The 15362-nt window shown below is 37.7% G+C and overlaps 1 protein-coding gene across 1 annotated transcript in view; it reads left to right on the forward strand.

Annotated features, from left to right (window-relative positions):
• The first annotated feature begins 482 nt into the window (after window positions 1-482).
• Window positions 483-15362, forward strand: part of LOC145997441 (mitogen-activated protein kinase kinase kinase 7-like) — a 168843-nt gene continuing 153963 nt past the window's right edge. Inside the window, exons 1-6 of the mRNA XM_083134484.1 lie at window positions 483-663; window positions 5405-5630; window positions 7352-7469; window positions 8602-8744; window positions 10052-10238; window positions 13693-13826. Of these exons, the coding sequence (XP_082990610.1) occupies window positions 586-663; window positions 5405-5630; window positions 7352-7469; window positions 8602-8744; window positions 10052-10238; window positions 13693-13826 (886 nt within the window). The 5' untranslated portion in view covers window positions 483-585. The remainder of the gene's footprint in view (window positions 664-5404; window positions 5631-7351; window positions 7470-8601; window positions 8745-10051; window positions 10239-13692; window positions 13827-15362) is intronic.

Here is a 15362-nt window from a genome sequence, read left to right on the forward strand (position 1 = left end):
CCCATCATGTTTCTCTTTTTACATCATTGTTTCCAGCACGTGTGACAAATATTTTCCTAAATCTTCTAACAAATATTACAAAGTGAGAAGAAACACCAAATACCAATACACATTTGCATCCAAACTTACATTATGCATGCACAAATATCAATCGGATGGTAAAAGAATCTGCAGTTTTAATTAAAACTAAAGTCTTGATCAATGTATGTTTTTGTAAGGTTAATATTAAGTTTTTCAGATGTTCCAAAACAAAAACTTGTGTCTGCTTACATTGGCAACACTGATTGCAGACCAAAAAGGTAGACATGAATGAAGACAGTGAATATATTTTCCATGTCTCAAATAAACAAATAGGATATGATCCTTTTGGAAATAAATTGATTTTTAATTACCATCAACTTAAATGTGGTGTCTTTATGAAACTTTTGAAATTGCATTATCAGTCACTTGTTTCTTCTTACAATACTGAGCGTAGAATGCTCAAGATGGCGGTGCATAGATGAATTACTTACGAAGAAACTGTGAAGTTTCTTGTTTTTGAAGGAAGCATTACTGGATGAAAATATGTCACGGTGAGAGTAACTCATGGCGGTGAAGGAAGGAGCCGGCCAACATCAAAGCTTCGTGAAAGAAATAGATTACAGCGAAATAGAAAAACTAGAGGTGCGTTCTAGGTAACATTTCAAGGTTTCTAATTCCATGTTAACATTGGATTTGCTTGCACGTAAACATATAAGGCGCATGAATGGAATTTCAGCAAAAGTGCTGTTTTCCAGACACTTGGGAACGAAATTAGTTTCGCAATAGGTATATGCATAACTTTTAAAGATATTTACGTGTAGAAATAGTCATATAATTAGTTACGTACTTGTTAACTGATTCTCATTATACTAGATTCCTTCAGTGTACTGTTTTGATAAACAGCGTGTCATTGTGAATAAAATTCATTCCAGATATGATTATCATTCCACTAATGAGTTGGTAGTAAATAAGTAAATGATAATCACAATTGCTGTTCTCAAAATTTGTGGTACACAAGTTCGCTTAATCAATCTTAAGGCAATTATTACAATGATAGATACCCCCCCTGTCCCATAATTATTGTCCGGTATGCCAAAATGGTAACTTTTTATTCAGGTTCTTTTGGATACTTGATCGGCCAATTTGTACTGATCCTTGAGTAATAACGTTGTATGACACATTCCCGTGTTTCATTTACTTCTTCTGTATACACCAATGTCACAGTTTGAATATCGTACAATTATTATGGGACAACAAACAAAAGTGTACCGGACAATAATTATGGGACGGAGGGAGTACTATTTTAGTATGGAATAATTCTTTGAAACTGAATGAAAATTAACAATAACCTATTAGTGTTGGTTATTAGATATAAAGAAGACAGATATTCAAGTCATCACATGCATGCATTCTTGGAATTGATAAACGCTGGAACATTCTGTGGATACATTTGATCCTTGCTGTTAACAATTTTGAGATGTACAAGATGGCATTTTGCATTTTGAGTAGCAAGTGGAAATCCCCAGTGGAGGTACATTGCGCATTAGTTTGGATACCACTTTAACTGTAGGTCCAATTCCTATTGGACTCTTCCTGGGTTCGAATCCTGCTCGGGCTTGGTTGTTTGTGAATGTCCTTTCATCAATTTCATCACTCATCCCCATCTTTGCAAATTAGCCAAGAGGCACAAAATGCGAAGTAAAATAAACTAAATCAATCAATCAACCGATTGGACTCGAGCTTAAAGTAGGTAACGGTTCCTATTGTTTTATGATTTTTCTTTCAAATTCTCCTAGCAGGAAGACTAGTTATCGTAAAATTTTGGTTATGATTGTCACACAAACTATGAACCTTTCTTAAAGTAATGAGCACTGTTTGGATTTAGAGAAGTTATTTATATTGAAAAGAGAAACAGCGTAAAAATTACCTTATGCAAGCATGCATGCTTCACATGTTCAATGTATATTCCATTGACAAGAGACTGTAAGTATCGTAGACTAGTGGGAATTAATGTGAAAGTAAATCAAAACCTTAGTAGAATGCATTTAGGGACTTTTATTTTAATGCTAAGAGAACCAAACCTGACCTGCCTAACTTAACTATGAAAGCATATATTGAACAAAATCTTAAGTAATCGCTAAAACTCCACAGTATGTGTTAACATAAGTAAATCAAGATCAAACCATGTTAAAATTGCATTTGTAGCATGATGAAATTGCAATAAAACAAAAGGAACTTGAGCCCTAAAGGATATAACTGACTTTTCCTAACAAGTACCAACTTATCTTTCATGTAGTACACCTTGGAAAGTGAAAACTAACTTCTTGCTAGCTAACAAGAGTCGCACACCTGAAGCAGCCTACACAACACCAGCCCTTATTGCATGTATTTGTATTTTTTCTTGATAAAGAGTCCATCTCTGTGATATCTCTTATTCAAGAAAGTTTCTATGTTAATGCACTGACATGAACTAATTCTGATGTATTTAAGCAGCTGGTCCTCGTAGCAGATGAAGGATGGAAATAGTTTGAGTGCTGATATACCTATAATCGTCTACCAGTCATTTATTCCCATATGATCTCTTGTTTTGACCAATTATATTTTTATTCTGAAGATGCAAAATTCAAATACTTGAATGGGAATTAGTATAGTTCATTAACATGCAAAATCTTGGTGCATGCAAGGTCACCAGATGTAATCTTTTTTCCTCCCAGGCATGTCTTATGTTTTAGTGTTATGTCTGGGTATGTAGGAGAAACAAAAAAAAAATAGTATAATTTACTATTTCTGTGTCAACATTATGAAGAATAACTGGTAAGTTTTTAGTTTCCACCTACTTTTATTATTTTGAAAATAAAAAAAGAAGAAGGGTTGAATCCATCAACCTTGTTATTTCACCTGGTGAATACTGTTTGAATCAGTCGAAATGCTGTTTTTTTTTAAAAAAAATAAATGATCTACATTTTGAGCATGACATCATTTGTATTAAGAACACACACCTTTCAGTTGGAGAAATAACATTACAGACACTACTTTTGTGCTGGTTTTTTTTTTCTTGTTGCCTTCCTGTCACATTTTACTAATTGTGAAAAACAGGTTGAGTGGTAAGATGAAATTGGTGAAGGGGCACTCGCAAGAACATCCATGCTCAGGTAGAGATTCGAACCAGGACCCCTGGTGTTGTAGCTTGGTACCATGGAGGTACACCACTGAGAATGGCTTATTTTCACGAAAAAAATATTATTATTACTAGGGCTGAGCCGATACCGATGCTCTTACCGATTCCCACCGATACCGATACTTGAAAATTGCAATAATTAAAATTTGTTCATAAATTGATCAATATTTGTGTGTAAATATTATTCTCCAATTATATGCCATCAATTTCCCAAGATATTTGCTTTAGAATATTCAAGAATTACATCACAATATTAAAAATAGATGTTATGTAATCACAAAATATAGTTTTTTCGTGCAAATTAAAAATAAAGTTTGATTTTGCATAATTTCCAGGATAACTATACTCCGCGAAAGTGTTGCATGACATTTTTGCATACCCCATGAAAGACCAAAATGCCGGAAAAGTATCAGCTGGTATTGGTAAATGAATTTCAACCGATACTTTCCGATACCGATACATTATGTTGAATTAAATTGGTCAGTAATTAGTCGAAGATTGGGTCACTACAATGCCAGGGTTCAAATCCTAGATTAGGTATTTGTGCTATTTGTGAGTGACTTCATCACATCATCTTCACGATTAGCCAAAAGTGGAAGGAAAGTGAAGCACAATTAGGTAAGGTAAAGTTCCACATGCATACAACACTGTGCATGAAGGCACATTTAGGAGATGCCATTTTGGATGCGATGTGATCAGCACCATGCTCCGGATACCCCCACCCTGATTGCTCCCCCAGGTACCCATTGATTTGAGCCTGGATGAGCCCCAGAGCCACTTTAACGAGGACAAGGCTGGAGAAATTCTGACAGATCATTTAACCTGGGAATCAAACCAAGGTCTCCTGCGTGGAAGTCATATGCCCTACTGACTAGACTACCGTGGCATCTAAGTGAAGCCAAATAAACAGAATCAATTAATGAACAAACTACAGTAAAAACTGCATATCCCGGAACCTCTATAAGAAGGAAACCTGTAAATACGGAAAAAAAGTCCCCAGAACGGATCGATTTTATACCTGAAAATGACCTGCTTAAGGTGGAAACCTTAACGCGGAAACGGAACACCATTTAAAGACCAACGAGATGTTTTCATTCTCAGTAAGACGGAAATTTCTTCCTTTATTTTTTTCGCTCTCAAGAAAACAATGCAATACTGTAAGTGGAACACGTCTTGGTTGCTACTCGCTTATCGGTAACATTGTCGATATGAAAGAATGTGCTACAATACTCATAGCTGTTACGATTCCGTTTCTTTCCTTCATCTCTTACCCTCTTTCTCCACCTTTCTTTGTTTATTTCTCCTCTGTTCTTTCGTCATCTTTCTATTTTTCTTGTTATCTCTCTTTGTTTCTTTACTTTTATCTCAATCTTTCTTCAGCTCTTTTATTCCATCTTTCAATCTTTCTCTTTCCCTCTATACACATCGCGCTACGACACCAGGGGTCCCGGGTTCGAAAATATACATAAGTACGTACTGTACGTTCTTAGAATACTGTAAAAAGTGTACCAACATGTTGTGTAGTTACATAATTGTAATCTCTGCTATGCTTATTGCGACTGTATCACAGTTTTATTCATGTACGTACATGCATTTGTACTCTACATTATAAGTAATGGGAAATGTAAATCTGTCTTTCCATTATTTCCTGCAGCGCTCTATACTGTATTTAAAGTCAACCCTGTATAAGAAGGAAAACTGCTAAGACGGAAAATTTTGCTCGGAACCATCATGTTCCGGGATAGACGGGTTTTACTGTATTTGGTTGGTTAGGTCTGTAATTTTGACCCTTCAATCAGTTGCCACTGCGGGGTATAAGGGGTGACAATTCCACATAGTACACCCAATTGTCAACCTCACTTTCATGTAGTACACCCCGGACTGCATTTTGCAGACTAAGGTGGCTCTGGTGACTGAACCATTGGCCAGTATAATCCTTGGTAGGGCTGTGTGTGTGTGTGTTGTCCTGTGTTTTGTCTTCATGTGGGCTGAGTGCCACTTTACAGCTTCAGCTTTTAACCAAGTAGGAATATTTTAGTCCACCAACATTATAGTTATGTAATATTAGTTATATTTCAATTATAATAAGGCTCTGGTCTCTGTGTAATGTGACTGGTGCAAAATAGTGCTGACACACCCTACATTTCGAATTCAGTCAATCAAAATCAGTTCCCACTGTCACTAATTTTTCTTGTTTACCTTCAGGTTATAGGAAAGGGATCATTTGGAGTGGTGAGGAAGGGAATTTGGAGGGAGAAGTATGTCGCAGTGAAGTGCATCGACTCTGAACCAGAGAAGAAAGCTTTTGAGGTTGAAGTTAGGCAACTCTCCAGGGTGAATCATCCAAATATTGTGAAATTGTATGGAGCTTGCATGAAGGAACCCGTGTGCTTGGTTATGGAATATGCCGAGGGCGGATCCCTTTATAATGGTTAGTAAGCTTTCAAAGGATTAACATTTCTTATTGTTTTGAAAGGCTTGTTGTAGAATTATTGTGTATTTTGTATTGTTGCATACATATTAATGAACTTGTAGGATTGCCACTGACCTAGAAAACTTGGTAAAGTTAGAGGAGTCAATATATGAGTGAAGAAGTCAGGGAAAGAACGAGTATTTTTTTTTGTTCTTGCCAGAATTAGAAATTTATTTAGTTATTTAAGCAATTAAATGCAACATGCGTATACACTGGTGTTCGCAGAATTTTTTTTTCAGGAGGGTCTGCAATTGTAAAAGTGGATAATACATACTTCTTTCTAGGGGAGCTGCACACCCAATAAGATATTTTGTCTTGTTAGAACTTTCCACTCTCAAAAAATGCCAATTGGGTTTAATTGTAAGTGTGGGTTTCATTTATCATTGTGGTCTTTGCTGAGTTCTTCACGGCTTTTACTTGAAAATGTTGATTTTCTCAAAATTTTGGAGGGGGCTGTAGCCCTATCAGCCCTTCTCACTCTGTGCATGCAGTGAGTGTATTACCCATTTTCGGCATTCATTATACAATGATTGCAACACATTATAATGCAAATAAATGTGATGTATAATAACAGAAATACCCATTTAACAAACATACCACTATCAGGTTCTGCTGTATTTTATGGGTTTGAGTATTGTGCTCTTCAATGTTGAAGTCCGACAAAAATTGATCCACACTGTTTTCTCCTTTAATAATATCGTTAAAAATTCATTGCACCTATTCCAAATTGGTAATATTGCCAGTGTGTTGGTTCTACTGCGTTGGAGGTTGAACAGTTGCTTTCTTGGTCCTAACTTGCTTGAGGGGAGTTAGAAATCCATTGGTGACAGCTTCAATGTGATTATTAGGATTTTATGAACTAGCTGCTTTGGGGGGGGTTATAAAGATGATTTCTATTACGGCTGAGGCAACAGTACCTTGAAACGCCGGCCCTTCGTGGTGGAGTGGTTAGAACATTGCACTATGATGCCAGGGCTCCGGGGTTCGAATACTGGCTTGGACTTGGATGTTTGTGAGTGTCAATTCATCAATTTCATTACTCATCCCCATCTTTGCAAATTAGCCAAAAGTGACACAAGAAGCGAAGTAAAATAAAGCAAATCAATCAACCAATAAATAGTTCCTTGAAACGATGCCGAAACTCTCATTGATACCCACTGATACAGCTGCTTGAAAATTGAAATAATTAAATAAAGTTATTAAAAAATTTGTACATCAAAATATGAAAATACAATCACAAGATGCAGCAAAATGATGAAAAAGGAACTTTGAATTTTGCATAATTTCCAGGCTGGTTGAGTCACCAGCATTTTTGTCTACCCTGTGAAAGGCCAAAATGGCAGAAAAGTATCAGCCGATATTGGTAAATAAATTTCAAGAGATACATGCATATCGGCTCAGACAGATAATATGGAGCGACCACAAGGAAAAGAACCTTCGACGAAAAGTCTCCGCGCATCTTTCCTTTCCTCCGTTCAGCTCGGACCATAAGAAAGCATGCTCCACTCTGCCCCTCCCCTCCACGAGGGAGTACGGTGCACAGGAGTCGCAGGTCTGCGCAGGTTTTTTCCCTTGTGGTTCCAATATAGCTGTGGAGTGCTAGGGTTAAGACTGTTATATAAAAGCAGAATATAAATTAACTAAATGTAAATTATTTAAAATGATTCATTTATTTACAGTTCTGCATGGAATGCCGAGGTTCAGGTACTCAGCTGGACATGCTATGAGTTGGGCTCTGCAATGCGCTAGAGGTGTGGCTTATTTACACGGAATGACACCCAAAGCATTAATACACAGGTATGCATCCTTTTCTTCACATTCTGTCTATTATGTAAAGCCTGTTGCTATACTTGCACGTGTGAGCTTTTCTGAGAAGCAAAAGTACTTGCTGATACGCCTAACCCAGCTGCGAAAGAGAGATTATGATATGTGAAGTAATGATAATCGTCAATGCCAAGGTTTAGTTGCACGAGAGACTGGAAAAGAGTCTAGTGTACCAGAGGATTATTCAGGGTGTCTACTGGAAATCCTGGAAGAGTCAGGGAAATTGACTGTTTCTGGAAAAATCAGATTTTTTGCATTAGTCAACTAAGAGTAGATTATTGAACGAACATAAAAATGACAAGGAAGAAATTTTAAATTTCTTGACAACTATACTTCTAATTGTTATACAGAGTATTACTGTTAAGTACAGTAGAAATTGTATGTTAAATACTCTAAGAAAAGATAATGTTTTGAACTAGTTTCATGTAGAAATCTACTTCAGCAAGTGGCTATTGGAATTTCTCACTTTCTTGTTGCAATTTTTGGGTTGTGTTTGCTAGATATCAGAATTAATACAGATTTTATTACTAAATTTTTACTATAATTGTGTATTATTTATGCTGCAATTATTGATTTTTTAAATAAGAAAGAATTCTTTGTTAACCATAAGTCAATCCAGCCATTATCACTTTTACATGTGAAGTGAATATCCTAAAAATTTGGTTAAGTGGGATTTTAAGCGTGGTTTTTATTCAAAATATTGTGACATTCATACACACAAGTTTAAATACATGAATTACTCTAATGCCTTTAGTATGGAAAACTTTAGTTCTTGCTCTGGAACACCTGAAAAAGTCAGGGATCTTTTTACATATATATGAAATTGTAGAGACACTGTTATTGTTGTTATTGCTTCTCAAAATACAGGGTGTTTCATAAGTCTCGCAATTTTGGAAGTCTGTAACTCGGGGGAAAGCATGTCAGTGAAAAAAAGTAAATATTGAAGTTTTTTAACCTACCTTACAAATGTCCTATGTGCCGTCCCCTGAATACCCCACTAAGAGCTCTTATTATGCTAATCCTTAGTTACAAGCTCGTAAACTTCATTAGAAATTTGTCTGGAGTGTCGCATGTAGTAAGATTGATTACGTTCCTTTCCTTTCAGGGACTTGAAACCACCCAACCTTCTTCTAATTATGGGAGGCAAAGTTTTGAAAATCTGTGACTTTGGGACTGCCTGTGATCAGAAGACTTACATGACCAATAACAAAGGAAGTGCAGCTTGGATGGCCCCAGAGGTGTTCGAAGGTAAAAAAATTTCCCCTTAATTTTATAATTAGTTTGTTGCACTGTTTTGATTACCTCACTATAAGTCAAACAAAACATTCCACACATTGAAATGCCTTGACCCACAAAGAGCTGTTTAGCTGCAGAGTTTTAGTTTCAGATGATATGTACTTGTTTTATTTGAAATTCATCGTTATCGTGCTAGTCTATTGGTTAATATTCACCAACTTTGTTATTTGTCACCATTGATTCTTGGCTATCAAAGCGCAATTACCCTACTGAAGTTGCCGTGTATTCTAGTCTTGGTCATCTTTTTCTCACATCTACAGTGGATTATCAAGTAATCTTCGGAGGTTTACCCTCACTCATCTATATTAGGTATCCGGCCCCTCTCAGTATAGCTACTAATTTCATGTTCCCATGTGTCATATAAAGGGAAACAGATGATTTCCAAATGGGGATCTCGAAGCAGGGAGAGATGGGTATAGATGAAAGTAGGGTGGCATTGGTTTGGATCGGATCAGCTCGCCGTGGCAGCAAGATGAAATAGAGAGAGCATGTGTGACATCAGCTGAAGCCAAAATAGCTTGCGGCGACCACCATGTTGGTTGGTGCCACCTGCCTGTTGTGTACGCGAGAGGGAATTTCGTCAGGAAAAATAAGGCTGCTTGTTGTTTCTTTATGTTTAAATACTCAGAAACAATAACACGAACAATAACTTTCTGCTCACCGACATTCTGTCGAATTGAGGCCGAGTGAAAGCACAGTACGACGAATCTTACACAAGGATTTTGAATTCCATCCATACAAGCTTGTGATCATGCAGATGTTACCTACCCGAAGAAGATTATCCACAACGTTCAACCTTCGCCAGGAACACGCTCGCCATTTTCACAAACATGAATATGCCATCCTTACGATGAGTGCAGCTGACATTGCGTGTGCTGCTGTCATCCCGTGCCGAGCCAATCCAAACTGGCATGGCTGACTGAGTTCATCTCCCTTCTTCGAGATCCCCATTGAAATCCGTCCATTTCCTGTGACTCACACTTTATATGATATTCTTTGGATATTTCCAAATAGTTACATGCTGTAGTGGTAACGTCATTGCCTTGTATTCAAGAGGTCCCAGGTTCGATTCCCAGTGGAGGTGCCACAGTGGTTCGGATCCAGTTTTAAACTGTAGGTCCAGTCCTGATTAGCCTTTTTGTGCAAAAAGTGGACTTAAAACAAGAATTAATTTCCAAATAGTATAAATTTTTACCTGTTTTATACAAAATGATTCTATGTTGAAGTGTGTTACATTTCTCTTTTGTCGTGTTTTGCAGGTAGCAACTACACAGAAAAATGTGATGTATTTAGCTGGGGCATCATTCTATGGGAGGTACTTACCCGTCAAAAGCCGTTTGGAGAGATTGGGGGATCAGCATTCCGAATAATGTGGGCTGTGCACAAGGGCAAGAGGCCCCCGTTAATAGAGAACTGTCCGCCGGCGATAGAGAATCTAATGACATGGTATGTTGTTTATTTACTTTTTTTAACAAGCATGCTAAGGGGCTTGAAGAGAATGATTAAACGCATGGCCATAAAATTAGGCTGGTGGCAGAAGTTCTGGAGCACAACCCCATGTGTTCAGACGTTTAAGAGCAATCCGACATGTAGGTAGATGCAAACTTGCAATTCACACGATCACCAGCTCTGTATCAAATGGGACTCAAAAGTGCCCCGGAGAGAGGTTGGTCTAATGCTCGAACTAGGCAATGCAGCCCGGTTGACGTTGCCACACAGTGCATGGTAACCAGTGACTTTTGTCCCGCTCTCGCTTTGCTTTTCCCACATGTGGAACCAGCGCAATTCTGCTCAGCTGCCTCTTTTCATGGCCATGCATTTAGTAATGTTTGGAATATCGTACCGGTTTTTTGAAAGGAAGGAAAGTTCAAAAACTACTTTACTGCTGTTGGACAAATTTCCAGCCAAGCCTTAAACCTGTTGATTTGAGTAAATAAGGGAAACAAGGTTTTGAGTCCTTCTTTTTGACCACTATGCTGTAAAATGATAGTCTAGGACTGTCAGTATATGCTGTTAATGCTTTTTTAAAGTATTAACAACTGTCACATAGTTAACCATAATTAATATGATTTTAATGACTTCAACATATATGTTGCACATAACTGTAATTTGCAATCATTATACAGTTTTGGCCATATGATTGGACTCATTAGTTGAAGAAATGAAACACAGATTAACTCACTTTATGTAGAGAAATTTGACAGATGTAATGTTTTGTGATACACATTGCATTGTTATACACACTGCAAGTACTGTCAGTACTTCTTATGACCACCTTTGGCTCTTTTTGAGCCCATTTTGATCATTGTTTGTGTACAGTTCCTTTTCACTCTTTTTTCTTCAAACCTCGTGGTTTATGAAATTACACGTTGCTCCGAAGATACAAGTAAAGAACACCTTTACCACAACCAGAATTTACTTACGTGAAATTTAGAAGATTTCGCACTTCCGCTTTGCACAATTTAATGGTTCAATCCTATTAATTTCGAAGATCCACTGTCTTCATTCACAAAAGGGTACGGCGTTTGAAGTGGAGATGGTACCACGTCACTGCATTGTTTGTTCCTGGGCGGCGGTAGTTGCGATTTCTCCCGTTCGCCGGCACTTGCGCAGGCATCTTGGTTTGCATCGTCTGCTTCCTGTTGTCAGGTGGAGTTGCCAGTTGGGGGTTGGGGGGCTGGGCCGTGCTGCTCGGCAATGTGCCATTCCTGTTCCGCGCGTGGCTGGAGGGGGGTCGAGTATGGTGTGTCGTTTTTGGCATCTTTTACACACCAAAATCAGGCCTCTCCCAACACCTCCACTCCACTAACCACACCATCTCCTCCATATCCATACTTCACCCAACCGGCTCTGTCATTGAAAACACAGTCAAAGAAACCCATGCCATCATCCAGCAGAAACCAGCACTGAACCTGGACAATGGACAGGCACACCCAACTTGGCACCCTGTCCTCAGAAAGATCCCCGACCTGAAAAAGAAAAGATGCGGTGCACATACTCGACATCCCTCCAGCCACGCGCGGAACAGGAACGGCACATTGCCGAGCAGCACGGCCCAGCCCCCCAACCCCCAACTGGCAACGCCACCTGACAACAGGAAGCAGACGATGCAATCAAGATGCACGCGCCAGTGCCGCCGAACGGGAGAAATCGCAACTACCGCCACCCGGGAACAAACAATGCAGTGACGCGGTACCATCTCCGCTTCAAATGCCATACCCTTTTGTGAATGAAGACAGTGGATCTTCGAAATTAATAGGATTGAACCATTAAATTGTGCAATGGGGAAGTGCGAAATCTTCTAAATTTCACGTAAGTAATTTTAAACCGCGTTTACCGCAACCATCATGAACCAGAATTTCCTTTGTTATAATCAAAAAAATAGCATAAATAACAGGGTAAACAATGTATGTATTGTTTGAGGCATTTTTGCGAATATGCAAAGAATCGTGCTGCCATCTATTCTTCAGACACAGTAAAAGAAAGGATGTTGGGAGACAAGATTATATCAAAGCAGACAATCAGTTTAATCCCATAAAAAGTTATAACAATCGTCAAATATATTTAGTTAAAACAAGGAAATGTGCTGCTTTTTGCAACGAGTCCAATAATTTGGCCAATACTGTATATCTTAGAAAAATATTTCAAATTTTAATTAGAAAGGTTTTTCCTACATGTCTCAATGGTGTCCTCTATGACTATGTATGTAATACAGTCCTCGAGTTCCATAAATCGCTTCTGTTTCCCCAGTGGGAGGTAAAACCACAACCATAAAACTTTTGGGGTGTACTACACACCAACAATTGAAGGCTAGTTTGGAATTGTTAAGTGTCTTGTCCCTTTCCGCCCCCCTTAAACAGGACAGAGTGTGCAGCATAGGGTTGTTCTTCCTTGTTCCCTTGAGTGGTTTTCCGAGGGCCACGGAATGTTCAGTCTACTTCCTTTCTTTTCTAACCTTTGTGTCTTCATCCCTCCCTCATGTACATGCTGCTGGGGGATGCAGTTACGATATCCAGAAGTAGGGTGGCTACTGACAGACAAGTAAAGGGAAAAGATGTGGAAACACATTTGACTGTCAACCATGGTGTGTGCTGCAGTTTTGGCAGGAAGAAGAGAAGGGGTAAGGATGCATATTCGTTGCAAACAAAATATGTGACTGTCTCCCTGTGCTTAATACACCAAGCAGTTCATTTCTCTTTCTAGCTACAGCAGAAAGAGGTGAGGACTAGGAAAGGCCAAATCCAGATAAAATGTTATCACGATATCGGATAATGTTCTATTTAGATTTTGGATATTCTGATATCTGGATATACGGATTATCTGGATATCCAAATGTCCAAATATCTGAGTTGTCTGGATTATCTGCATATCCAAATTATCAGGATATTCAGATTATCAGAAATGTCTGGATATCCAAATGTGTACATTATCCATATAGTTTTATCCTTTATGAATTTTATGGGCTATCCACATATTCTTTTATTCACCATTTTCATATTTCACTGTATGGATTTTCTGCAAATCTTCTTCAGATCTGTTCTAACTGTTTATCCGAATTAACCGGATATCTAAATTCTCCAGATGTTCGGATTATCCATATAGCCAAATTCCCTGAATATTCAGATTATCTGGATTATCCAGATATCTTATTCTCTGAATATTCAAATTATCTGGATTATCCATTACATCCAAAACTAACATCGGATAATTTGAAATCTGGATATCGTTATATGGATTGTGTGCCTATTCCTAGTGAGGACGTGAAAATGTACTTACATTTTAGTGGTTGGATATTGTAATTTTTACAATATCTAACAGTATAGACAAGTAGAAGAGTTAAAATGATCGTTGCCACAAGACTCACACTGTTGATAATAATAGCTTGTGTTTTGTATTCCAGTTGCTGGGACAAAATTCCCTCCAAGCGTCCATCAATGGAAGAAGTGGTTCGTGAAATGTCCCACTTATTCCAGTTCTTCACAGGAGCGGATGAACCTCTTCTGTTTGTTGAAGCAATGGACGAGAGTAATACAGGTAAGTTTCCAAATTTCACTCATCGCAAACTTCACTTTGTAATATGTGTTTTTTGGTAGACCTTGTGTAATTGTATGCATTTTTTACTGTAAAGCAGAATTTTTAGTGTTTCTGCTGACCCCGAAATAATGGGAAAATTCAGGGAAATTAACCTCTGTGTGGAAAAGTTCTGGGAATTTTTAAAATTATAAAATATAACCTTGAAAGCCAGGGAAAATCATATTTTTATAGTTCTTGCCAGGCATTATGAAGTACCTTTTCTCGTAATCTTTTTCGTGGTCATGACATCCTATGTAAAAATATTGAGTTACAATTTTGAATTTATCAAAACTGACAGTCTGCCATTTAGCTGGTCATAACGGTTGTTGCTAGCTATTATGATGGTTTGACACATCCAACCCTGGCCTGAAATTGGTATGACATTTGTGAGTGTTCCTTCATCATCATTGTGGTTAGCCAGAAGAGACAAACGCTAAATAAAATAACTAAGATATAAATACAGTGGCATCCCGATTTTACATTCCAAGATTTTAGATTTTTCCCACATTGTACATTCAATCTTGATGGTCCTAACATAGAGAATGTTATAAGATTTTACTTAATTTTACATTTTCCCGCATTTTAAATTTTTTCAGCATGATCCCCTGAAAAACGTAAAAACAAAGTTTCACTGTACCTGGAAAAATCAGGGAATCTGTTTTGACAAAATTAATGGAATCCCTACTTTTAAATTCAATTTATATGTATTTTGATTGTAGTGGAAATGGGCTGTATGAAAAAATATCTTATTTTGTACTTACTTTCTGAATATCCATCGTGTACGAGGGCTGTTCAACAAAGGCTGAGACTGATTTTTTCCCCCAGCTATTCATTACATGATTTTTTTCAAAGTAGTCCCCACCCACGACAACGTTTCTGCCAGTCCTCAAACACATAGCATAAGCCATTCTTTGTAATGTCCTTCCGAATGCCCTCAGAGCTCTCGAACACTACTTTTGAGTTCTCAAAAGCAGTGTTGGAGTTGAAGATGCTGGTGATTTCCATACAGTGCCGTCTTGTTTGCCCTCTGGGTCATACAGGGTGCGTACTCACTGGGAATTCTGCATGAATTATTGGCTCCAGGAAATCAGCCTGAATTTTTCTCTGCAGACGTGAATAACTGCAACTTTTATTAATGCAAATCTCATTGAATTTATAAATGCCCTGAGGCAAGTTTTTTTTAGTTTAACTTTTATTTTTATCAAGGAAGGAAAACAAAGCTGAGTGGAAAATAAAACATTATTTCTGAATCAGTTTACTTTGATAGTGTCCTTTGCAGAACGATATGACAGAAGATTATTGCTAGATAATGTATCTTGAAGTTGATCAGTCAAATTTGAGTTTGAAATTCTTATTCAATTAACAATTTTTCGTAGATTAGTATAACATTTGTGACTTGTGTTTGTAGATGTATTTCGAGTCTTGAGTATGTGAAATGGCAAATGTAGACTCTGCACCTTAAATTAAATATTTTAAATATTAGTGCTATACTGTTTA

This window comes from Lepisma saccharinum, chromosome 13 (assembly GCF_977018435.1).
Source record: "Lepisma saccharinum chromosome 13, izLepSacc3.1, whole genome shotgun sequence".
NCBI classification, from domain to species: domain Eukaryota; kingdom Metazoa; phylum Arthropoda; class Insecta; order Zygentoma; family Lepismatidae; genus Lepisma; species Lepisma saccharinum.